Source organism: Amblyomma maculatum, chromosome 4, assembly GCF_055883805.1.
Source record: "Amblyomma maculatum isolate TAMU_Amacu chromosome 4, ASM5588380v1, whole genome shotgun sequence".
NCBI classification, from domain to species: Eukaryota; Metazoa; Arthropoda; class Arachnida; order Ixodida; family Ixodidae; genus Amblyomma; species Amblyomma maculatum.
The window spans coordinates 56,874,917-56,900,117 of record NC_139347.1 but is presented as its reverse complement, the minus strand read 5'-3'; the positions used below and the strand labels follow the sequence as shown (position 1 = coordinate 56,900,117).

Here is a 25,201-nt window from a genome sequence, read left to right as displayed (position 1 = left end):
GATTTAGTTGAGTATCAGCAAAACTGTACAAAGGCACCTTCTTAGTTTTTGTTGGTTTTTACATTCGTACGCTGGGCTTGAAAGTTTTGCAAGTGGGCTTTTTTGTATGTCGCACTGATGTGAACAAGATGGCCGACCACCTGCTTAGAATAATCACAATGCTAAAGGGCGGTGTTTTGTGTTTGGTCCATATGTAAGTTGTTAGTACTTAGTGCCTACACCCTCGCCCTGTCTCCATCCTAATGCTTTAACTACCAGCTCTGGCATCTTGTTTGTTTCCCCGTGGTATGTAAGAATGCTCACTGGTGGAATTTTGGAAAGGCTTCCTGAGTGAGGGCCGAGATGTGGGGCCACTGGGAGAGCAAACTGTTGTAGCGGCAGACAGAGTGACAGAGTTTGTTCGGTGGTGAACGCAGAACGGAGTTTATTTTCGCAGACACAGAACTATATGTAGGCAGCTGGCCTGATGACGTCACACAAACAAACCAATCACCTTGGACACGTGTCATACACCATGTCATGTCGTTCTCCTCTTTTCTTTAAAGCTGCAGTCTTAGCACTGGCCTACGTTGTCATGTAGACCTCCGCAATACCTGTGGAGGAGAGACACTTGTAGCTTGCTCATCAGGCGGCGATGCCATAGGCACTTGAACTGCGTCGTTGGGGCCTGAAGACTCCGGGATGCGTTGTTCACCATGCGATGAGGCCTGACGATCTGTGTTGCCTGGGCTGGACGGAGCAGAGTCGTGCACTTCAGTCTCTAGTTCTCTAAGTGACAAAGACGCCTGATGGCGAGTTTGGTCGAAATAACGTCTGGTTGGGCCATCTGGAGTGCCAACCGTCACCAGCCGAGAGCCCTCGATGCCTTTGATGACACCTGGACAACACCTCCTCTCCTGGGCAAAGTTGTGCACCCACACTGGATCCCCGCACTGGAACCTGGCAAGCTGTGTAAAACTCTGAGATGTTGACGGCAGACATGCATCTAATCGTGAATGAACTTGGTAACCAAGCAGCATTTCAGAGGGTGACTTTCCGCATGGCAAGGTGGTACGTCTGTAGCTGAGTAACACCTGCACTAGTTTTGTCTCAAGGACAGCACCTCCTCTCCTGGGCAGAGTTGTGCACCCACACTGGATCCCCGCACTGGAACCTGGCAAGCTGTATAAAACTCTGAGATGTTGACGGCAGACATGCGTCTGACCGTGAACGAACTTGGTAACCAAGCAGCATTTCAGAGGGTGACTTTCCGCATGGAAAGGGGTACGTCTGTACCTGAGTAACACCCGCACTAGTTTTGTCTCAAGGTCGCTCAGAGCCAACAGCTTGGAAAGGCAGTCTTTTATGGTACGAACAGCGTGCACTGCAAGGCCATTGAACTTTGGATGATACGGTGCGCTACATAGGTGTGTAATGTTGTTGTCGGGGATGAATTTGGAAAACTGCTGGCTCGAAAATTGAGGCGACTGTGTGCGGCAAGCCAAAACGAGCAAATAATTCGCGAAGCCACGTGATTGTGACTTCAGTGGTCGACGACTGGACAGGGAGTGCCTCGATCTTTGTGTGCGAGTCGACGACTATCAGCAACATACGTCCGTCAAGTGGCCCGGCGTAATCGATGTGAAGCCGTGACCACTTGGTTCCCGTTTTTGGCAAACTGATTGGAGCCTTGCGAGGTGGCATTGGTTGTGCTTGTGCACATGGCATGCAGGAACGCGACAGATTTTCAATCTCGCTGTCCAAACCTGGCCATTACATTTGATAATGTTCACTTGACTGAATATGCATCCGGTCCCTGGACTCCCTGCATTCAGCCAGGGCAGCATAGAGGGCAAACTCAGCTAACTCGAAGAAGGGATTTTTGTTGGGAACATCTTACAGGCGGCACACATCATCAGCCCAATATTGGCACTTGGTTGGCAATTCACTGGTCCTATGTTGGGCCGTACATTGCTAACATGATACGAATATTGGGTCAATGGTTTGCGCTGCCTGGCTCCTGCAGCCACTCTTCTGCACATACTTCACAAGCCCCAGTTGGGTGGAATGTATACTCTGCAGTAGCACACTCGATGGCTGCATTAAAAATTGCACAAATCAATTGAAGGCATTATATGCGTGCTCTGATATTCCCAACCTTATATAAAGGGACGCTGTTGGCATATTCCGGTAGGTCTTGCCACATGGTGGGCAGTATCGAGGAAAGAATGTGCAGTTTAATCAGGAATTTATTTTTAAATTGATCAGGAAATTCAGGAAAGGCAGCTGGTGGTGCGATACTGCGTCCTTTCATTGCTGCTAACGTGTCATCTCTTTTGAGTGTCTGAAGTGAATGTACTATGTTTGATCATCATCATCATGCAGGCATCATACATCATACATCAGCATCATACAAGCAGGTATTGTGCTCATACCAACTTAAGGCAGTCTACTTTTTCTGTTCAAGGCAGCTTACTTTTATTTTTTAATATGTGTCAAAACAGAAAACTACGCAGGCAAAGACGCCGCCATAATGGCAGTGCTGCTATAGGCAATAACTGTTTTTGGCATCTGTGGTAGACGTCACCGTGTTTGTTTAGTTCAGTTATTCTATTCAGTTCAGTTCATTCTATTTTAAGTTATCTTGGTATTCTCAATTGTTGTTTACTCTCTATCAATCTCAATTGTATTCTCAGTCTGTGTATCTTGTTTACTGACACCTTCTGCACTCAGCATAAGGGGTGCGCCAGTCATGTTCATAGAGTTGCATAAAGGTACTGTACTAACTGTATGTTGTGTCCATGACGTCAGCGTTTGCAGATGCAGACTATTGGCGAGAAAATGAGACTAAAATTTGGAAACGTTAAGCTTTAAATGGTTCTGCCATGTTTCTCAGCTCCACAGCCGGGTATTTATCAATTTGGGGATGGAGCTTTCCAATGAAGAGAGGGAAAAAAAAATTTTTAAAAAAGTCAGTAGCATAATTTTACGAGTATAGTTTTAGAAAATTAAACTATTTCAAATGAATATTATATAACCACCGACAACTATCAAAAACAAATTCAACAAGACTCGAAAACTGCTGAAATTTTTGCCCCCAACAGTATAGAATTTTTGCCCGCTAAACAGTATAAAAAAACTCGCTAAACACTGCTCGTCACTGGCTTTGGCTTTTCTTTTGCATTTTTAAAGGGGGGGGGGGGGGGGGGGGGGCATTTTATTATTCGAGTTTCACATAGTTCCGCATTTTATCCTATCGCTTGACATATATTAATTCATGTTATTTCTAATTGCCATTTATGTGTCGATTTATGTGTTCCGTTATGTTACTCATTTAGCATGATTGCATTACAGTTTGCGTACCATTATGTTGTCAAATCATAGCGTTTCTGTGCATGGTAGGATTTTTAAGTACGGTACTGGGTCTGTTAAGTTTTGTTCATTTCATTTGCGTAGGCTGTACACTATTTTGTAAGAAATAAGGACAGCAACATTTGCCTGTGTATATGATTCAGTACTTGACGACAATATATTTCATATTTTTATTCCTTTCATATTTTAAACGTTTACTGTTTGCATACAGCTACTCCTTACGTTTTGCCTTGTTTGGTGCATCACTGTATTTATCTACTTGTTAGGCATACTATTTGTTCTGTCACAAATAAAGTATCTATTATGTGAACAGTGCAGTGCAAATACAAGCAAACAAGATTTGTGAGCCTCACATGGGCTTTTTTTTTTTGTTGCAGACATGGGTCCTCCGTCAATGGGTGCCCCGTCGGGACCTTCCAGCCCTGGGAGCTCAGTGGGTGACGCCCGTGACCTTGACGAAGGTGCTACTACATCTGCTGCTGCTGGCATCGGAGGTCCGTCCACCTCGGCAATGCCGTCTGCAGCTGATGGCGGTTTGATAGACCAGCAGCAGCAGCAGCAGCAGGAGCAAGCAGCTATGCCCCCACCGCCACGGCCGCCCTCTGTGGATGCAACTCAGATGGGTGCCACGGATGCCGGCCCTACAGACCAGACGACGTTGCTCAACAATGAAGATGAGAGCTTTGCTCTGGCTCCCCTGGACACTACGGTTATCCAAGGTGAGCTGTTTTGAGCTGGGGCGAACGCAAAATGTGGTGGTTCAGGGCGATGCACGACGCCTCAAATTTTAGGCTGTGTCGAGTTCGGAAGCTTTAGCATCATTGTATCGCCGGCCCTGATTGTGCAAAGTGGTAGCAGTGTTAGAATGCATATCTTTTAACTGAGCATGCACAGCATTGATGACACTTCAGTCAATAGATAGCATCCGAAGATACAGTACATGCTTTGATCGAATGCTTAGGGGAATCTTCCAAGGTGGAGTAGATTGTAATAAGGGTGTAATTACTCATTGACATGAAATGAAAATGGGAATGAAAAGCTACACAATGGAAATGGGCTGTATGAAAATTGCGAGAATCACTTGCAGTAGCAATTTGTATCAGTTAGCTAATTGCTTCTTACAGATACTGTAAGGAAGGTTTGCTCCTTTTGAAAAAACAAACAACAACATTGTCAAGGTTGTGTATCTGATGGTATCTTGGAGTCTTGAACAGGGAGGAAGAGGGAACAGGGTTCATATTCTTTCTCTACTAAGTCTACCTGTTTTGCATTGCGAACTCTGAGGAAGGCACATGAACATGGTGCTTGGTGACAGACAGCCATTGCTATGTCCTTTGTTTTTAGTCCATGTGCTGAGGGTGACAACTGAACGTGTGACGTTGCCTCTCTCAATGCAGGGATGGAGAAGGCTCGTGCCAAGCGCAAGCGCAAGCTCATCGTGGACGAGGTGAAAAACATTTCGGGCGAGGAGATGAAGGCGCAGCTATCGGACACTAGTGACATTGTGACCACGCTAGACCTGGCGCCGCCCACCAAGCGCCTCATGCATTGGAAGGAGACGGGTGGTGTGGAGAAGCTGTTTGCACTTCCGGGTCGACCAATCTTGTCGCGGGCCCTGTCGCGTCTCTACCAGCGCCACCTGACCACGCGGGCTGTTGAGAATGAGCTTGCCGCCGGTGAGGAGCCCTTGCTGCAGCAGCTCGACGAAGAGCAGCAGGATGTGGAGCAGCCGCAGCACGAGGAGCCGCCGCAGATACAGGAGAACACCCTGGGTGAGGACAAGCTCTCTCTGCTGGCATGGACGGGTGACAGCCATACTTAAGGCCCCTAACTTGTTGTGGTGGAAAATAATTTCGTGCATGGAGAACAAAGAACCAGCAAAGTTCCGTCAGAGACATCAAATAATGTCCTAGAATGCATGTGCATTGTGAGCAAGCAGCAAAGAAATTCAAGCGCAAAGCTTTACCCCTCAGCGCGGCAGTGCAGTGTTTAGGGTGCTCGACTGCTGTACTCAAGCACAGGGGATCGATTCCCGGCCTTGGCGGCCACTTTTCGATGGAGGCGGAAAGCAAGGTGTCTAGGGCATGTTAGAGAACCCCAAGTGATAGAAATTTCCGGAGTCTTCCACTACGGCATCTTTCGTAGCCCGAGTTTCTTCGGAATGTTAAACCCCATGAACCAAACCGAACCAAGCTTTACCATCATCGCAGTGATGCTGCAACAACCTTGCATTGTGCCACCTGCTAACTTCAATGCAGGCTACGGTGTGAACAATATTGGCTCATGGGGCTGGGAGTGCTCAGCTAATATGATTTTCGAGCCGAATGTATACAGTAGCTTGCAGAATTTTTGGACTTTTGCAATGTTTCAGAATTCATCTAGTAAATGTCACATTGCCCGTAGGAACGTGTACATTTTCACGATTGATATTTCGAACCCTGTGGAGTCTCAAAGTTTGATTTTTCGGACTAAAATTGATGGCAGCAGTACTTTGGGGAAGTTTTTATGTCTGAAGGTTCATTCTTTTTTTTCGAAAGATAGATATGAGAGGGCATTGTCGCAACAAACTGATTTTTCATGGTTGTACATTTGATGTGTGAAGTCAGCGACACCCATGAAGCGGCATACGTGTACACAGTGTGCTGTCCTTTTTGATATGATGTGAAAAATGATGCTTGGCGTGCCTGCTTCATGGGTCGCCGCGCCCGCAGCGCTCTGTGGGCTGCCGGTATGCCAGTGGGCTGCACATTGCTGCAGGAACTGCGCCGCTAGCATGTGTGCACCATATTCACACTTCTGGGTTACAGAGAGCCTAAAGTTGGCATGTTTTATATATTAAATTATAAATACAGTGCACTATTTTGCGATCCCCCTCAGAGTTCAATGTAATCAACTGTAATGGAAGAATCAAGCATTGGCACAGGAGGTGTAACCTGTGTGGCTCAGCCGAAACTACGTCAAAACACACAAATAGGTAGTCTTCGTGTGTAGATTCACTGCATAAATTTTGGATGGCCATATTTGCAAAACATAGGTAGTTGCAGTTTCAGCAAGTGCGCAGAGCCTTGTATGTCACTTCAGCATTGTCTCATTAATGTGCATAAACCATTTGAAGCAGGAGAAAACTATTTCTCGCTTTGAACTGAAGGACTGCCATTTGCACAAGTGTGTATCACTAGAAAATGTCACAGGCACGTAATAGGAGGCAGCACTCTCAGTCATGCCAAGTTCCTGTTCAACAGTTGACTAACAAGGCAGTTAGGGCTTGGTGAATTGTAATGAGAGAAGCTTATAGCGCACCAGCAGACTACTAAGCAGCCGATTGCAGTGATCCTGTATGCCCTCATGGCCTGCCTTATTGCCCAAAGAGGTTAAAAGCAGCACTCGTGTGTCCCAGGTTTTTTCGTTTTGGAGTGCTCGACACTTCTGTTTCTACTAAGAGTACTGGAAAGTGGCCGACACCATGGTAGAGGCGCACGTGCAAGACATATCTGCCTCACTATAGATTCCTTTTGCATGCCATGTCTATGTTATCTACTCCCCTTTTTGTTGTTTGTTATCCACTGAAATAACCCACAAAATAAGGCTCAGTTCCCTTGTTTTTACTGTTGAAGGGTGGGCAATTAAGATGCAAGGAACGCAGCTTTCTTTTTTTGTGCGTATGAGCAAGATTACAAGCTGGAAGGTTTGTCTTCCCCCGCATCTTTAGGGCACCATACCAAGCGGCGACGCCTGGAAGATGACCTCTTGGGTCCCCATAATGGCAGCGAACAGCAGCAGCAGCAGCCTTCTCACTACGACCTTGGTGCACCGGACTTCCCGCATGGGGCCCACATGAGTGGTGCTCCCCAGGATCCCTATGGCGGCCCCATGGTGGCGTCAGGCATGGTGCCTCCACCGCCTCCCGAGTATCAGCAGCCACTACCGCAGACACCCCTGCAGGACGGCTGGCCCACGCCAGCTGACTACACGTATGCTCAGCCGCCACATACACCAGTGCCAGACTATGCGGCAGCCTACCAGATGCAGCAGCAGCAGCAGATGGTCTCCATGATGGGCCACCCCATGACACCCGTGCACCAGCAGCAGCTGCCCCCTCCCCCACCTCATTTGGAGGAAGAGCACCATCCACACCTCCAGGGGCACCATCACCAGTCTGCCGCAGCAGCAGCAGCAGCATTGGTGAGTTTGGGTGCACAGAGCTGACCTCCTTCACTCGTTCTAATAGCTGGAAAGCTGCTTTAAAGTTTGGCCATCTGGGCTCTGAGGCCGTGCATGGTTCTGCAAGGTTGTACTGGGTATGGCGGTTTGGATTAGGGGATGATAAAGCATCGTTTTGAGAGTAGATGCGGTTGCACTTTGAACACCTCTTTTTTTGTTCCGTGATTTTGTTTATATTTCACCAACAAGTCGAAAATGGTGAGTCATCGTGTTGTAGACTATTATAACAAAAAAAAAGATGAGATTGGTCATTGCGCCCTAGTTTAGCATACTAAAGGTGCTGAATCATCATTGCATTGTAATCCGTCATAGATATAAAAGTTGAAGCAAACAAACGAACGCTGTCACATCAACTCTTATGGCGAAGCTTAAGTGTCCTCCTAGTTTTTTCTTTTGTAAGTTGGTTTTGAGAGAAAGAAACGTGCAGTATTTGTCTTACTTTTCTGGACACTTATTAGGTTAAGGTCACATCGCTTTTTCTTTCCGTGATTTTTAGTGCTGCAGCACTACTGCTTATATTCTCGCAAAAAACTCGGTGTCTGAAGCAGATTTGACCTTTCACTTTTCCAAGTTCGGGCAGGGTGAGTGAGGCTTGTCGATAGGCAGTTTCAGTCCCTTTTGACCTTGCCTTGTTGCACTTGAAGGTCATTTGTGTCTGGTGTTGCACAGCTGTTGCTCTAAAACTCTTAGACACATAAAACTGAAAGCAGCAGCCGTACAGCACTTAATATTGCTGCTGCTATGGCAGATCGTCAGTGTTACAGGCCACACCTCTTACTAGCGCAGAGAAGGTGCCACGAAATAACAAAATATTTGTATTCGCCTTCCCAACAATAAGTGGCACAAACACTTCAAGCAGTGCCTCAAGTATGCCAGCCGCCATGGCAGGTGATAATTGGAGCAGATGCCGCAGACATCAAACAATGAGCAAAGCTGCTGCTCCAGCCGTTTGGCGTTAGAAAAAGCGTTGCGCCATGGATGAAGAGAGAGTCACACTACAAGTGATGAGGCAGGGCAGTGACGCACATGAGTTGGTGATACTGCGCGTGTTGAGCACGCACTTTCAGTATACTGGAAGTAGCATGTAGATAAACGCAAAATACGTATGCGAAAGCGTTAGAACAGCCTGACGCCATCTCCCCCGAAAAAAGTGACTCGCTAAGCAGCGTCCAAAACGGCCTGACTGGCTAGTGCTTTCCAATCGCAGATGACAAAACATGTCTTTATTATTTTACGGGGATGCAAAGAAATTTGGACAGAGGGAGCGGCAAAGTAATCAGGCCTTCAGATTACCTAACCATTCGCTGCACACTGGTCACGATGATTGGAGATTTCGTGCCCACATTCTTTGCTTGTGAGGGCAGTGACTCACAATCTACTGCTCTCTGCAGTTTCCAACACTTCAGCCGGACCAGCTGCAGTCTGAGTACCCTGTGCACCCGGCCACACCTGTGCCAGCCCCACAGTCACCCCCTGCGGCCATGATGCCCCCAACGCCCCAGATGGGACCACCTCCGACACCGCAGTTGATGCCCCCTCCAACGCCACAGGTAATCACAGCAGCTTGATGGTAAAGCATTTCGCTTCCTTAAGCTGTGGCAGCACTGCTGTACGCTGTGTGCGAATCTACGTGCTCAGGGTCAGCAGTTGAGTCCTCTAACCACTCGGGCACCATGGAGGGGCTGGGCTTCATTTGCATGTTGTGATTTGGGTGACTGTGCATAGGTTTGAGCGTGTTCCACTGACAAATTGTGGAAGCAGGAAAAACACTCACAAGATGAGAGGTTGGTGCCAGTGTGTGCCGACATTCCTGGCAGAACTTGAGCTTTTGGATACGTGCTGGTTTTGAAGAAATATAGGAGTTGCTTGTGTCAGTGAGGTGTCGTCGTCATTGTGTAGGGAGCTGGCGCGGCGCGATATATTCTGGTCAGTCTGTCATCTTGCTGTCCTTGGCAGCAGTCAACGCAGCGCAGCCCGGCTGCAGCGGATAGACAGTGCCTTGTCGTCTTCGATGGTCCCCCAAGCAAACATGTAGATACTAGTGCACTTCCTTTGTGCGCATGCAAGATGTTGGAAAACACCTCGCCAGTCTTTGTGAGGCGCGGAACATAGATATGTGGTTAAGTAAATAAGTCGCCGACCGATTTTTCGGACCCTCAAGGGGTCGCGAGAGCGTCCGAAAAATCAGGCAGTCCGAAAAAACGGAATTCACACAAAAAAAGTCACTTTATTTAGCGAGCGGCTTGAAAAAGTGGTCAATATGCCCCTGCGGGCCGCTACGTTGCTGTAAGTCGGCTTGCACGTCTGCAAGGGTGACATTCTCACGGTACACAGCTGAAAGCACCATTAGAACTCGGGTTAGTTCACTAGTTGGCAGCACAGTCTCTGGCTCCTCACTATCGGAGGCCCAGTCATCACTTTCAAGCACCCGGCGAACAATTTTGTTGCCGGTGGGTTCAGCGCATAGCTCGCTGTCAGGGTTAGCAAACTGCTCCAGCGTCGCTTCCATGGGAATGGCTCCTGCAGCGCGCAAGTGCTCGATGAGGTCAGCAGATGAAGACGGCTGATGGGATTCACTGGCGCTATCATCGGATGACGACGGCTGTTCACTCTGATCGCGAAACCAGCGTGACGGAAGCAATTCCGCAGTGTCTCCTCGGTCACCGCTTTCCATGCATCGAAAAATCGGAAAGCATGCTGAGTGCAGACAAGTCGACGCTGTAGGTTTTGCCGCTGTCCACGCGCTAAAACCAAGCGACTAAGCACGCGTGACCGATACAGGTGCTTGAGTGCCCGGATAATGCCTAGCATTAATGTCTGGTAGTTGACACGGCGATGTAAACAGCACAACATACATCACCTGAATGGTGACCGCAGTGACTGACGACTATGCATGACGGCAGCACTGCAGAGCTGGCGCTGTAGGTTTTGCCGCTGTCCACGCGCTAAAACCAAGCGACTAAGCACGCGTGACCGATACAGGTGCTTGAGTGCCCGGATAACGCCTGGCGTTAATGTCTGGTAGTTGACACGGCGATGTAAACAGCACAACATACATCACCTGAATGGTGACCGCAGTGACTGACGACTATGCATGACGGCAGCACGGCAGAGCTGGCGCTGGTGGGACGGGGCAGCAAGCGGTGCCTGCTATCGAGGCTATACTGGGTATGCGAGGCTCCATTGGCATGAGCAGCTGACGGTATGACATGTAGGTCCAAGGTTGCAGACAGCCAAAATGGCAGCGGCTAGAAAAGCAAAATGGCACCGACATTTGTGTTTTCGGTAGCTCTTGAGTTGCGAATCGAAAGAAAAAGTTCGGGAAATCGAACGAGAAGGATTTGAAACGTCCGAAATTTCGGTCGGTGTTATACATTGACTCTATGGAGTGCGTGGCGGTGCCATGGCAAGGTCCAGATTTTCAGGCAGGTCCAGAAAATTGGCCGTTCGAAATATCGGTTGGCGACTGTAATCGACAATCAGCCTCGTCACATCTCGGGGATAGTTTTACGCATATGACACCAAGTCGCGTGAACAGACACTGTATTTGTCTGGATTGGCATCAATCTCGCGTCTGTCGATCTGAGAGTCATTTGTGTTGATTTTGCTCAGAGAGTTCATTTGTATTCTTGCACTCGTTCAGGCATCTTTTTGGAATCCTGAAGAGCTTGCAGTTGGCCTGTCTGGTCATAGTTTCTGCGCTGGTTTGGATTTGACTGTAAAGTCTACCAGTGCACAGTATTCTCACCCATCGCACCCTAGCATCGCTTACACCCACTATGTGACTGCATAAACATGGCTCTATTGCATGTGTGGTTGCTGCGGTGACTACCACCAAGGATGGCAAGATGCTGGCCTACCCTGAATTCATAGTGTCGTTCAAGATCTCTATAGCCTGGTTAAAAAAAAATCCATTTTAAGGGTTTTCTATGTCATGTACATAGGCCTGACTTTCCTTCCGTTAAATAGGTTGTCGCCTAAAGTCAAGTTGTCCATCAACTGCATCTCTCGTGTGCACCTTTTATGCTTGCAGAGTTTGTTGTTAATGTAAGGTGTCAACAAACTAGCCCAGCAAGAAGTGTGCGCGCACGTGCGTGCATGCCTGTTCCCTTCCGAATACAACTTAATTAGTGCTGTGAATGCCCTGCCATTGCAGATGCAGCCACCACAAGAAGAGACACCCAGCATGGAGCCCATGGCGCCACCGTCAGAGTTTGACGCTCTGGTAGCCTCGGGTTCTGCCATGCATGGCTTTGGAGCACCTGTTGAGTCTACTTCGGCAGAACAGCATCAGCAGCAGCTTTCTGAAGCAGAGCCGCAGCCAGAGCTGGAGTCACATCCATTGACTGAGGAGGAGCAGGAGGAGCAGCAGCACCAGCAACAACAGTTGGCTGGGCAGCAAGACCAGTTGGCTCAGCTGGACGACGACGACGAGGACTATGGGCCTCCCGCGTCTGTCGGCCCAGTAAGTTTAGGTTTCTGGCTGCATGCATCTCTCATAGAGCTTCAAAAGAGAGGCTGAATGGCAGGCAACCAGCAGACCTTTAGTGTTGTCTTTGCGTCCTTCTTGTGTGGGCTTATCTAAGTGCACTGTAGTAAAACCTGCAGTAGAAAACAAGAATTTCTGCGGTGCCGTAATTTGATGCAAATTTGAATGGATAATTTGAAACGGCGGCCTGCACTAGCCTGCTTAACTTGAAGATTTGAAATGCTGTGCAAGAGTTCCCATCCCAATTTCGTGGGAAACCAATAAAGCGGCGCTTTAGGTTTATCGCTTGAGGTTGTGCATGCACCGTGATACCATCCTATGCGTCAGGAAACTACAAAACAAACCCCAGAATACAAACCTAATGAGCGGGGTTTAGAAATTTTATAGTGTCATTTGGCTTTCTGTGCTACCCTTTCTCCTTGTGCAGCCATGGTATGTGTCAGCAAGAGCAGAGTTGTCTTGAAGCAATTTACATTGACATAAAACAACATGCAGCCAACAAGCTGGGAAGTCAATACGCTTTCTTTGTATGGCCTCAGCTTCAGTTAATTTCGTAGCTGATTGCATTTGGCTATTGGTATTAAAACAAATGCGCATAATGCATAAAAATAGAAGGGAGAGTGTAGGCTTATGTTCAGTTGCAATGGAATGTCGGTTTTATGAATCTCATGGGGTCACAAGAAGATTTGTGTCATCCGAAATGCCAGGAGGTGCACCTGAAAATATGTGCACTGTTGTCTGCTCCTCCGCCTTTTTATTGTTTTTCACTTGCATGCTTCTCTGCATTTTGTGGAGTTTTATGGCTTGCTATTGTTAGCACTTGTGGAATGTCCTGCAGCCCTGCGCAGGCAGCAAGGCGAAGGTAGATGACACTTGCCTTGATACCAACCTATGCGATCATCGTGCAGTGCTACTCACATGGCATTTGCTGCAGTATAGTTATGTCCTCGGGCCTTACATCGCAGCAGGGATGGGACTGCACTAGTAGCTGCCACAAGGTCCACGCCATCCATAAGCGTGTTTGGTGTTGGGGTGGGCACGGCATGCCAGAAGTTGCTGAACAGAGTGGCGGCCGACCGTTGATGGAGCCCAGAGTCCCATTTGGGCCGGTTTGGCATCGCCGGTCTACGCATGTTAAGCTGCTAATACTGGCGGCGAGTAAAGCACTATCGTGAAGTGTTGTTCATCGCCTGGTGTGCAGGAATGCTGCCACAGCTGCGACACGACAGCCAAGCTGTATTGCACGAATGCTTGTGGGAGCTAAACAGCTAGCACTCCATCTAAGTAAACACGGTAGTTGTGCTTGAAGGTGTCTGCGATTCAGTGCTATCTTGGTGAGTGAAAATTCTCACCTGTTGTGCCCCCTTCCCTGTGTTGCAGGCCGAGGAGCAGCTGGCCGACGAGACATACGAGCAGTTTGAAGAGCGGATACTGAACAAGCGCACAGTGCACATGCTGCACACGATCCGGACACCACTCGAGGCTGGGCGCCAAGTGCGGTTCAGTGACGTTGTACGGGGCTGCAATCGCAAACAGGTTCGTGCCGTCTTTGCTGTGCACCGCTCATGCAACATCGTACATTCTGTCTTGTTCCACTGTTGCTGGTCATTTTGCTTGGCTTGGGGTTCAGACTAGTTGGTGATCCATAACCATGGGTAGCACCGTTCTAGAGGTTAAGGCAGCGCAACCCTTAACGCATACTTGAATGGAACACTCACTGAAGCTGCAGCTGTTATGCGTCCCGCATTCGTAAAAGGGAGTTGGCCACACCAGTTGTCAGCAGTGAGCAGTGCGGATTTCCACAGGTGAATTTAATTTGAAATTGCCACGAGTCTTCTCTCTCCAAGTCCCTGCCTCTAATATGCTGGTACCCATAGTCGTAGTGTCAGTTGTTCCATTTATTTTTACCTCACATTTGTGGCAGTGCCTCGTTTGCTTGAGTGTTGGTGACAAAGGTGCTGACAGCACTACCGAGAGAATGTCCATGGATGCCTTGTAGAACTCAAGTGTTTGTTAGTGCTATTAGCGTCAGAATGTTGAGAGTGCATCACATTCACATTATATTACCTTTGGATAGTAGGCACTTATTTGAGGTGCCACGAAGTTTAATAAGGAGTTGTCAGCCTACTCACGAATACGTTGACTCTGCAGGGCAGCCATGAATGTCCTTTTATGTTGGGGTGCCTTTGGCATTTCTTGATGAACTCTTAACTCAAGGAACCTTTTGTGCTGGAGAATGTTGGTACAGTGCACTTATCGAAAGGGCACTTCGGCACCTCGAGTGACATTTTGGGCTTTGTGGTGCTAAACAGGAAAACAGAGTGTACCTCATAAAAAACAAAAAAACAAATGGCAACAGAAAATTAATGGAATATTTGATGTGGCAGAAAAAAAGCACACAAAAAGCCTTTTAACAGTGGCAGAGGAAAATTTTGTAATAGGTAAAAAGCAAAAAACTAAGTAAATGCTATGCAAATCGAATATTTTTGAATACTGCTTGGGTAAATTATGGATTAAATCTGCAAACTGTGGCCAGTAAAAAACAAATTTATATGAGATGTGTGAATACAAATTTTGAGGCTATGTAAATCTGAATAATAATACATAATTTGTTGCAATAGAATATTTTTGAATAACTTCTAAAATTAGTGTAGCGTTCAAAAACGTTTTTCACATCGCCGATCACCAGGTTAACTTTTTTATACTTGTAAGGATTACTAGGCATTAAACAAGAAAGCTAGAATCATGTCGTAATGACTGGTTTATAGTTATTTGGTAATGATTGCTGTCAGTGAAAAAAAAAACTTAATATCGCAGTTTGACTTATTGCTCACTTGGACATGAAGCATTGTAAGGCAGATACCTCCCTGCTGGAAGTGTAACATCAGCAGTTGATCTATGGCAAGGTGAGGCAAGAGTGAGCAAGTCTGCTCGTGAAATGGAAGTGCGGCATCCTGTGCAACGATGCTAGGGGTTCATTTGTTCATGTTCCTTTGCGATGCCTGAAGAGAAAGTAACGGTGGTGGAATTCCGCCTGAAACGCAGTGTTCACATCTACGCATAGGCCACTTTGCTCTTGCATATTGACTTTGTGAGACTGCAAGCACCCTGTGGTGGGCTTCAACCACCCAAACGCTATCGCGAATGGCAAGAAAACCGCATTACTTAGTGCCCCAAAGCACGTGCGCTGCGCTGCACATGGAGCAGTCGGGCGCTCCTTCAGCCCAGCTTTTCTGTCATACATTTTTATTTTTGACCATTCTGGCTCAAGGTGTAGACATTCCGATGAAAAATGACAATAATCTAAGAAGTTGCCGCGAAACAATTGCAGCAGCGCACACGAGCCTCAATTTCACTTTGCTGCCCTCCAAAAGCCAGGCTAACCTCCGTGCACTTGTGTATGATCTGGAACTCGTGAGGTGGTCAGTGCCTGCCAGGCTGACAGCCTGTTCTCTGCAGTGCGGCTGGACACACTGATGTGCTGCGTAATGCTGCACTTTGTTTTCTGACCCGCAAGTGAGCAGTGGCCGCGCGGCAACGGCTTTCGATAGCCGTCGGCACGTTACAGCGCAGGCTTTTCCGCAAGCTGGCAGTTGTTTCTCCGAGGAAAAAGCAGGCCAAGCCACGTGGCAAGTGCAAGACAGTGCTGTCTCAACATTTCATGGTTTTTCGCTGCCAGTTTAGAACAAGTACAATTTTGCAATTTCTGAGTGTTAAGAGGTTTGCAAAGTGCACTTTTCTAACTATTTTGCAAATACAATTAAGCTGGCTATTTTGAAATTGGAAAAGTTCCTCAATTTTCTTTACATCCAGTTTTTCGTTATATATGCAGTTTTCATGTGATGACTTGGAAAAACGATGCAGGATGGAAAGCAGAGTCGCCGTTCAAAATGTTGGCATAAATCACCATTGCTCGAAATTACTTTAAACTCGAAATTGCAGCAAACTGCCATTACTCTTCATTTGTTCCATTGGCTTTGTCAGAGTGCACTTATTTTGAGTAGTACCCCCTGTAAGTGCACTAGCAGCTGCCGTTACTTTGCGATGGCTCATTGTTGGCGAGTAGGCAAGGTTTTACCACAGCAGCATTGTTATTATGGTCGTTGCCTTTCTTTGCCTTTCCCAGGCCATTATTTGCATGTTGGCAGATCCCGGATTCAGATAAAGGGATCTTGAAATAACAGGACGGTCTGGAATAAATGCCATAAGAATTCGTAGCTTGAGCAGAGCAGTTTGTTTGCAGGTAATCAGAGATAAATGGTTGCGACATTCCGACAAAAGTGTCATGGGAAAAACCAATGCTTTGCCTCAGCACCTTGCTCAGGGCTGACTAGGTGGGAGCAAGAGCGTCACTTTTTAAAAATTTAGCTAACTGCACCTGACTGAGCCCAATGAGTTTGTTCAAGCCAAACCGTACTCTTTCAAGGGACAACTTCTGGAATCCTGGCACATACAAAGCACCCTGGCAATTTTAACCAATCCCAAGGCTCCCTTCCATCAACATATGTGCAGTCGCGGACAGAAGAATATGGACCACACTTTGGTGGTCAGAATCTTCTATGCGTTAATTAGCAAAACATAACACATGCTTTTTGCATACGTTTACTTTTGTCTTTTCACATGAGGTGGGTAAGCTTATTTATTTTCATTAGACGACGAGAGAGAAGCGTTTGAATCCTGAAGCATGGTCCATTTTATACTGTCCGTGACTGTACGTGGGTTTTGCGAAGTCTCAAGGTTTGTTCCTTGCCGCTCCTCAATGACCCATCGTTTGCCTCTCAACTCATGTCACTCACATGCTGGCAAAACTGACTCGTGAAGCTGCAGCAGTGAGGTTTAAAGGAAAACACTTCTCTTGCTTCCAACAGGGTCAGAAGTAAAAATATCGGACGAGTCAGCACCCAAAATGTTAGTTTTTTCCTGGAGATCCCGATCGGAGTGTCGCAGTCTTTTTTTTTTTTTTTCCTTGTTTTCCTGCCAACAAGGCATACGTTTGCCAAAATGCTAAAAACAGTGTAAGCTAACCAATGTGTAACCTGTGCCACATGTTAAATGCATGGTAAGCCTGATGCTTGTGCTTGGATTGTTTCTTCACTTAGTAACTGGGTGTCTTCCATCATTTTGGGCTGTATAGCATATTTCTGCTGTATCTGGACACTTAATTAAGGCTGTGTCTGGTGTTGGCATGGCCACACGTGTCTGTCTATGCAGGTTGCACAGAAATTCTACACCTTCCTTGTACTGAAGAAGCAGCAGGCCGTCGAATTGCAGCAGGAGGCCCCCTTCTCCGAGTTGTACATTGAACGGGGACCCAAATTTGAGCAGTCACTGCTCTAACACCTCCGCCACCACCACTTACCACCATCATCTTCCCGCTCCTTCCCCCTTCACCATCACCACCACCGGAACACCTCGCGCTCACCTTCCCACCCTTGTCATTGCCACCCTCGTTGTGTCACTGCCGTTGTACCCCATTATGGAGAGGCATGCACGGCCCTGTACACATACCTCAGCACGCGTACAACCCTTCTCTCATGGTGTCATGCTGTGAAGACAACACCATCTCATCGCTTACCACCGGCATGTGCGCGAGAAATGTCAGTGCACCCCGATGTGGACTCTTCCTCCTCCTCCTCCGCCGCCATCTCTCGAGCTCCCTCGGGGAGTGACCAAATGCACCTCGTTCGTCGCGCACAGGTCTGCTGCAAGTGTCCTACTGCTGCTGGAGCGCGCGTGTGTCAGCTTTAGACCGAGAACTCTCGACCGGCTCTCTTCTTCTTTTTGTCTTCTGTGCCACCAACGACAAAGAAGGAGGCTGTCGTCATTATCGTTGGCAGATGTGAAAGCACGCGCGACATGCAAACCCTGGCGGATGAGGCGGAGAAAAAAAAAAGAGCGAAATTTGGAGGATGCAGCATGTTGACCTTTTTAAATTCTCTCGTCATTTGCTTCTGGTAGACGTTTCTTCTTCTTTTCCCCCTGCGCGACTCGCGCTGCTTGTTGTGTGTGGGAGAGTTAGAAAAAAAAAAAAATGTGAACCTGTGTGATGGTGACAACATGCTGTGTCGAATGCAAAACTCATCTGTGCTGCATGCTGCTTGAGATTATTAGGCATGGCCCTCTGGTTCTGTTGAGAAATTTGCTGTTTACTAGCCTCTGGATAGTGTTCGTGTGATACCCCATACTCTTGAGATGTGGTTGGCTTTGTCTGCTAATTCCTCCTACCCTCCTGCCTGCTTCTCCCCTCTGAGTCTTTGTGCATGCTTCATCCGCTGATAAGGTGCTTGCTTTATTTTGCGGTGTTCTCGGTGTCGAGGGGGTGTGGGGCAAGTGATCTTAAGTTTTCCGTACCCTCTCTCTCGTCACCAATGCTTCGTGCTGGCACTGGAGGATCGTGTGATGCGAGGAGCAGTGGAAGAAAACTGTGTTCTGATTATTTCCTGGGGACTGCATGCCGCACGGCTTTCACTTGCCTTTAATACAGCGGACTTGCGCAGCGTTCTGGCACCTGCGGCAGGCAAAAAAAATATATATATACAGGAATGCGGGGCCATGTCATGCATGTCATTATGTTCCATCCAAAATGCTCGTTCCCCCTCCCCCACTTACACCTTGCCTGGTTCATTGTCTCCTGTACACATCCACTGAATCATCATTCTGGCTAAACCCTAGCATTTTGCTGTATATAGCTTGCCGATTTTTAGTTTATGGGCAATTATCAATTTTGTTTTTTTGATAAAGAGCAGTTTATAGCCAGAGGTGGCTTGTTCGTTTTACTTCATTACACTTGTTTTTGTTATCTCGGATCATGTCTCGTTGTCCTTCATCTATGCTTTTTGTATTGTCTTTGAGTGATGCACCTTTTCATATTGGTCACTTAGCCTGAGTTGCCTTTGCCACTCTGTGCATTGCGTATAAAACATTCGGGAATAAGTCCACGTAAGGAGTTTACGGAGGTCCTTCACTACTCCTTAGTCACAGCTAATTTTTCCCTTGAAGAAGCATCCTTTTCTGGTACAATTTGTTTTTGACATCCTTTTGAACCCAGTTTTCACAAAGGCTTTAATTCGTTTTCTTTTCATACATGTGAAGTAACTTTTGTCTGCTGACTTGGGTTTTTTTTTTTTTTTTTGTGCTTAAGGAATCATTTACCTTCACCCACTGAAATCAAAATGGGAATGTTATTGCAATGGAAAGTAAGCTTGTGTTTCGTGTTCTGCTACAGCAGCGCAGCAAGCAACTATCTGGTCTAGTCGTGTTTGCGCCTCTTGGTCTGTATAATGTCGCTGCTCTATTTTCCATATTTTTTAAAATTTGTTATACCAAGAAGTTTTGGTGTTAATCATTATGTATAGTGTCCACATCAGCTGTTCCCTAACTGGGTTCTGCGTTTCTTTTCTTTTTTTTTTACAACTTTTTGCAAGAGACTATGCAAGCCAAGTGTAAACTGCGCCGTGTCCATTGCAAATCGAGTAGCATCATCTTTGGGGCTGGGCGGCGGGGTCGGGCTTTACGATTTCATGATTGTGCAGGGTTGAGGAGTACCATTACCACCAGACAAGTGGGAACCAAAAATGAGGGGATGTCTGTTTCTTAAGGTTCTACTGTGCTTTTCATGGCTCTGCATTGCTGTTAAAATTTGTGCCGAGCCCTTCTATTTTTTTTCCCCCGTTTTATAACTTATGGCCATTCTTTTTTTTTTTTTTCATCTGTCCCGGTTGTATGTTGCAAAGATCTGTGTATTTGTTTGTATGTATACTTGCACAGGTTGCTAATTCATAATCTCAGCTGCATGGAACTTCACTTGCAAAACTTGCCAGAATGAAAAGTAAACCATGGATGTCATCAGATGCTTAAAGTGTGTTGTGTGCAAGAGAGAGTTGTTGCGAGGTCTGACGGGCATGGTTAGTTTTGCTGTAATTCCCTTGCCCTTTTTGTAGATACTATCAGTAACTCCCGTTTGTTGAAAAGGAAAGGGATGAATGTGAGCCTAGCTGAATTTCTTGTTTAATGAGAAAATGGAAGAGAGTGGTCTTATAAAAAATTGTTGAACTTGTCCATACCAGCTGCGGGCATGTTTGCCACATACGCTGAATTGCAGAGTTTAATTCTATATGACGTTGTGTGAAGCGTGCGTGCGCTTTGGCTGAACATATGTATCGGTACCGATAAGTTACTGTCAAAAAAGTCCATACATTATTGTGAGCAGACCGAAGAGTAGTTGTTGAAAGACTGTCGCACATGCAGGTTAAAGCAATGTTGCATTTTGTCGGTTTGCTGCTGATTTGCTCGTACACATTTTGTGATTATGTGCGCTTTTGTCACTGTAGCACCACAAGTCCTTGATGCTTTTGCCGTGACGATCTGGGCGTAATATGCGACTATAAACTTTTTGTTTCCCCTTCTGCATTGTCACCTATTGCACACTTTTACTGTAAGAAAAAAAGTTTTTTTTTTTTTTTTTCCCCACACTGACAGTATGGTGGGGAGAGCTGCTTTATGCTTTCTTGATATAAGTTTTTGTGAACCGTGTCTAGGCTACTGGTTCCACTTCTTTTTTTCTTTTTGACAAGGGTTTGTCTATGCTTTCTGATCAGTTGTATTGCAAATTTTATGCTACTGGTTCCACTTTTTTTTTTCTTTTTGACTAGGGTTTGTCTATGCTTTCTGATCAGTTGTATTACAAATTTTGTGCTACTGGTACCACTTTTTCTTCTTCTTTTTGACAAGGGTTTGTCTATGCTTTCTGATCAGTTGTATTGCAGATTTTGTGCTACTGGTTCCACTTTTTTTTTCTTTTGACATGGGTTTGTCTATGCTGTCTGATCAGTTGTATTACAAATTTTGTGCTAGTGGTTCCACTTTTTTTTTTTTCTTTTAGACAAGGGTTTGTCTATGCTTTCTGATCAGTTGTATTGCAAATTTTGTACTGAGCTTCTGTTCTTAACCTTTTGTCTTTCATGTATTGGTTGGACACAATGGGCAGGACACTGAAACAGATAGGTTAGGTGGTTGTGAAACTTCAGCACATTTATAGGTCAATTGGTAGTGAGGGTGCAGTGGCCGTAACTTGAGAAATTTGTGCTATTGTTGCGCATCACTGAGAAGGTTCAGTGACCTGGTGTTATTGTGGCATATTTCCAAGTGCAAATGTGAGTGTGCTGAAGTTTAACATTTCATTTCTGAAATAGCGGCATGTTGTTGCTATATTAAATGTACCAGTGATGTAGAGCTGAAGTTTAAATATTTGTGCAGCAGACAAGTTAAAGAAACAAACTTGCTCACAGAAGATAGGTACTGAAATAAGTTTAATTAGGTCTCTATTTTAGGTAATTAAGGTAATTAGGTGAGTTAGTAAAAACGTTTGGAGATTGGCAGTCTGCACAGTGTTGTGAAATCATCTTGAAGCCCTTGGCTATTACACTAAGGCGTTTTTCGCTCAGCCGGCGTAGAGCCTAATGTAATGCTTCGCTCTCTTGTCGGTGTACGACACTGCAGTTGTGTCCCATTGCGTTTTCCCTGGACAAATTCTTTGCAACGGTTGCTTTTCTGAAGAGTTGCTATGTTACTATTTGTGATTATCCAGTTGCGGTCTTCTTGGTTGCCTGTGGCGAGGAAGCGCGCTTGCTTTTCGATGTTTGCCGTTTGTATTGGTTCTCCCTCTTTTTTTTTTTGTTCAAACGTGCGTTCATCTGGGCTGCCCAGTTTGCAGACCTCGAGGTTGAGGCCTGAAGTGTGAGGACTTTTCATGGTGTGTTTGGAGAGCGGGCAGCAGCAGTTTCTATTCAGACGTGGCCCGTGTCACTCATTTTCCGGCGCTGCGTTTTCTGCTGCCAATTGTACATTTCAAGCAAGTGGGCGTTTTTGTGAACGCCCACAAACGAAGGCAGAATCAATCCAATGTAAATAATTCATAAAGCACACACATGTATTATTAAAAGAGGGTTCGGTCTTGGCACAGTGTGATTGTTAGCCTACCCTGCTGTTGGTACAAGTCTGCCTGTAACAAATTTCTATTTCAATAGGGGGCGAGAGGTGGCTTTTCATTCACAATGCCCACTCTTTGCCGAGGCTTGTACGTTGCCACACAAAGTATGTGCACAATTTTTTTTTTTTTTTTTTTTTATTGAAACATAGTTGTGCTGCCAACCCAATAAAGAAATATTTTACGTTCTGTGTGTTTAAAAGCAATTTAGTTCAATTGCTTTTTTTGTATGAAATAAAGATGAAATATATTGTGAATATGCCATCAACACCCCTGTTTAAGTTGTGCTTTATTTGCGTGGCTCTGTGTAGCAGCTTTCAGGATTGTTATTAAAAGTAGTCTGAAACTATTATAAAGGCTGTATGGAAATACATAGGCTCAGTAGAGGAGGCCTTTGTTGGTATTGTGCCCTTATGTGCCCTTCCGAATGCCTGGGCTTACATCTGCAGTTGCTGTATACAGGACTTCCCCCATAAATTGTCTACACAAGGAAACAGATGAACTCTCCTTCGAGGACATGAGAACCATGCTTACATGTTCAGGTGTAATATGGTCCTTGCCAAAACATCTATGTTACTAGAGTACACACCCAAAACCTATCAGTAACAAACCTCAGGTGTTACTTCGCTTTGAAGATAAATGTCAAAAGCTAGGACTACTAAATACCCTTCCATATATTGCCCCAAGACACTGCCATCATGGTATCGCAGAGTTTACACAGATGGCTCGGAAACAAAAATGCATATCAAAAGTACTTTAATACAGGAGAAATGGGAAAACAAAACATCAAGCCTGCTTCATTGTGCATCAATTTTCACTGCTTACGTATGCACTATGTTTAGCTGTGAAAAAAAAAAAAAGTGATAAACGATCATTTACACTGATTCTCTCGCACTTGTAGCTCTTCATCTTGGAAATGTCATCATGCGTAATACAAGACGAGGTACAAGAAGAGAGAAAATTTTGTTGGGTCTTGAGCCACACTGCAATAAGTGAAAATGTACGAGCAGATGTGTGTGTTGCACAAGCATATGAAGAAGGTAAGCATTCCTTTCAAGGATTTTATGAAGTTAGCTCTAGAATTAAAGGTGAACGACACAATCGGTGGAATACCGAAGTAAAAAAATAAACTGCATATAGTAAGGCCTGCTTTAGGGGAATGGAAACCATGCTTACACTGAAAACTTTTCACTGAAGTCATTTTATCTCTCTTTTGCATATGACATGCACACCTTAAACAGTTGTATCCTTGCAGAACACAGACCAACATGAGAATTGTGTCGAGAAGAGGTAAATATATAAACTGTTTCATGTTCGTGCAAAAATCTCGAGAAATCGAGAAAAACGTTCCTTGCAATTTTATGATGCATGCATCCCATTCCACCCCAGCTTACTCGGCCCAAAATTCACTCATCTTTCTTCTGTTCTTTCGTTCCTAAAAGATGAGAACCTTTTAAACAAGTCGTAGTATTTTAAAGTAACCGTTTAAACTTCCATCTTACAGCTATACATAATAAATCTTGGGTTTTGCAAATGATGGCCTTGGCTGCCTGTGTGCCATAAAACAACACAGCACAACTCGAAAGACTGCCGCATCGGGGGCAGTCAGAGTGACGAGGCTTGCACAGTTAACTGTCATCAGTGGCGGCAGTTTAATGGCACTAACTTAAATTTTTTACTATACTAATCTAATCCAGTATAAATAGAAATAATCAAGCTCAGGGATAAACATTGGCCAAAACTGGTGTGTTCTTGTAGCAAATAATTGACTGCAGTTTTCACTGAGCATTTCTGTCCAAGTGGTTTTACTTATACTTTTTCCCACTCACCAGTGACTCAGTTTTGCTTGCATATACACATACACCCCGTGCTGAAGGTTGGTTTTTCCAAGTTGCCCACCACTTTGCTGAGAGAGCAACTGAGATGAATGTCCGCCTAAGAGCCGTCACTTTTTAACTATTAATTCTAACAAGAGCTTCATCACTGTCAATCATTTGCTCTGTGCAAGCTGCAAGCAAATTTGGTAACAAATGTTGCTACAAGCCTAAAAGAAATGTAGAAATTGCTAGCATGCAAGTAACACAAAGACCGCATGTCAACAACTCAACAGTTGCACAATTCGCAAAAGTGCACAGAGTTATGTGAACAGCTATACTATCAAATTGGCCTCAAGGTTAATGTTGTGTACTCCACCACTCTAATCAAAATTTGGTGCATGGAGCTTTCGCTGATATCAAAAATCGATGCTTTGTTCGTCGCATACCTTTGCAATAAATAAATCAAGAACACGATTAATGGCAACGAAACACACACACACACGCGCACGCACACACACACACACACACACACACACACAGAGAGAGAGAGAGAGAGCTTTCAGTATCCATACTAGCGAAATTCTAAGGCAGGTTCTTTGTGCTCTAGTGCAGCTAAGCCATGCAAACTGCATGGTACAAGCGTTAAGCTGCTGTGCAGTTTAATCTTAAAGCAGCTGCATTAAGATTTCACTTGATATGCTCAACATTACACAATTCAAGTGCTCTGTACAGACGTACATGTAAAAAAATAAGAGAGCAATACAGGGACCTATCAAATGATGTACAGAATGCTCATTTCACATGACTTCGTTGGGATGTCGCCCTGGGTGTTTCATGGGCAGCTGGCAGAATCAGCAAAAATGGCAATCGGTCTATAAGCAACAACTGGTCGCTGTTTGAAGTGCGCCGAAATCTGTTACACATAGCAACAATACAATTACACATAAGATTTCTAAAATATTCGGATGCAGTCTTTTCGCGGTATTTGGCCTGCCCACCTCTTCTGAGTAATGAACCACATTTTCTAGAAATCTGTCAATATTTTGATTGTCTTTTAGGTATGTGACACAAGTGCTGGAGAGCAAACTTCCAGGTGATCATTTCAGAGTCTTTGTCTGAGCTGGACTCTTCAAAAGATGAGTTAGAATAGCTGCTGTCCAACTCATTGCTGTCACAGTTGGGGTTGAGTACTGGCCATTTGCTACGAAACACAGAGAGTGGTGCCAAAGAGAAAGGTGGTGCTAGCGTGGCGAAGGTGACAAGCCGTGGAAAATGTGGGGGGTAACTAGCACCACTGTAAAAAGTATGTCACGCAGACTTCTGGTCGGATTCGATCGA

The 25,201-nt window shown here is 45.7% G+C and overlaps 1 protein-coding gene across 2 annotated transcripts in view; it reads left to right on the top strand.

Annotated features, from left to right (window-relative positions):
• Positions 1–22,314, top strand: part of vtd (RAD21 cohesin complex component verthandi) — a 35,970-nt gene extending 13,656 nt beyond the window's left edge. For both annotated transcript variants that reach the window (XM_084601601.1, XM_084601600.1), the window contains exons 6-12: positions 3,729–4,070; positions 4,749–5,123; positions 7,061–7,533; positions 8,964–9,122; positions 11,729–12,037; positions 13,442–13,597; positions 17,273–22,314. In XM_084601601.1, coding sequence (XP_084457727.1) covers positions 3,729–4,070; positions 4,749–5,123; positions 7,061–7,533; positions 8,964–9,122; positions 11,729–12,037; positions 13,442–13,597; positions 17,273–17,398 — 1,940 coding nt within the window. In that variant the 3' untranslated portion in view covers positions 17,399–22,314. The remainder of the gene's footprint in view (positions 1–3,728; positions 4,071–4,748; positions 5,124–7,060; positions 7,534–8,963; positions 9,123–11,728; positions 12,038–13,441; positions 13,598–17,272) is intronic.
• The last annotated feature ends 2,887 nt before the right edge of the window (positions 22,315–25,201 follow it).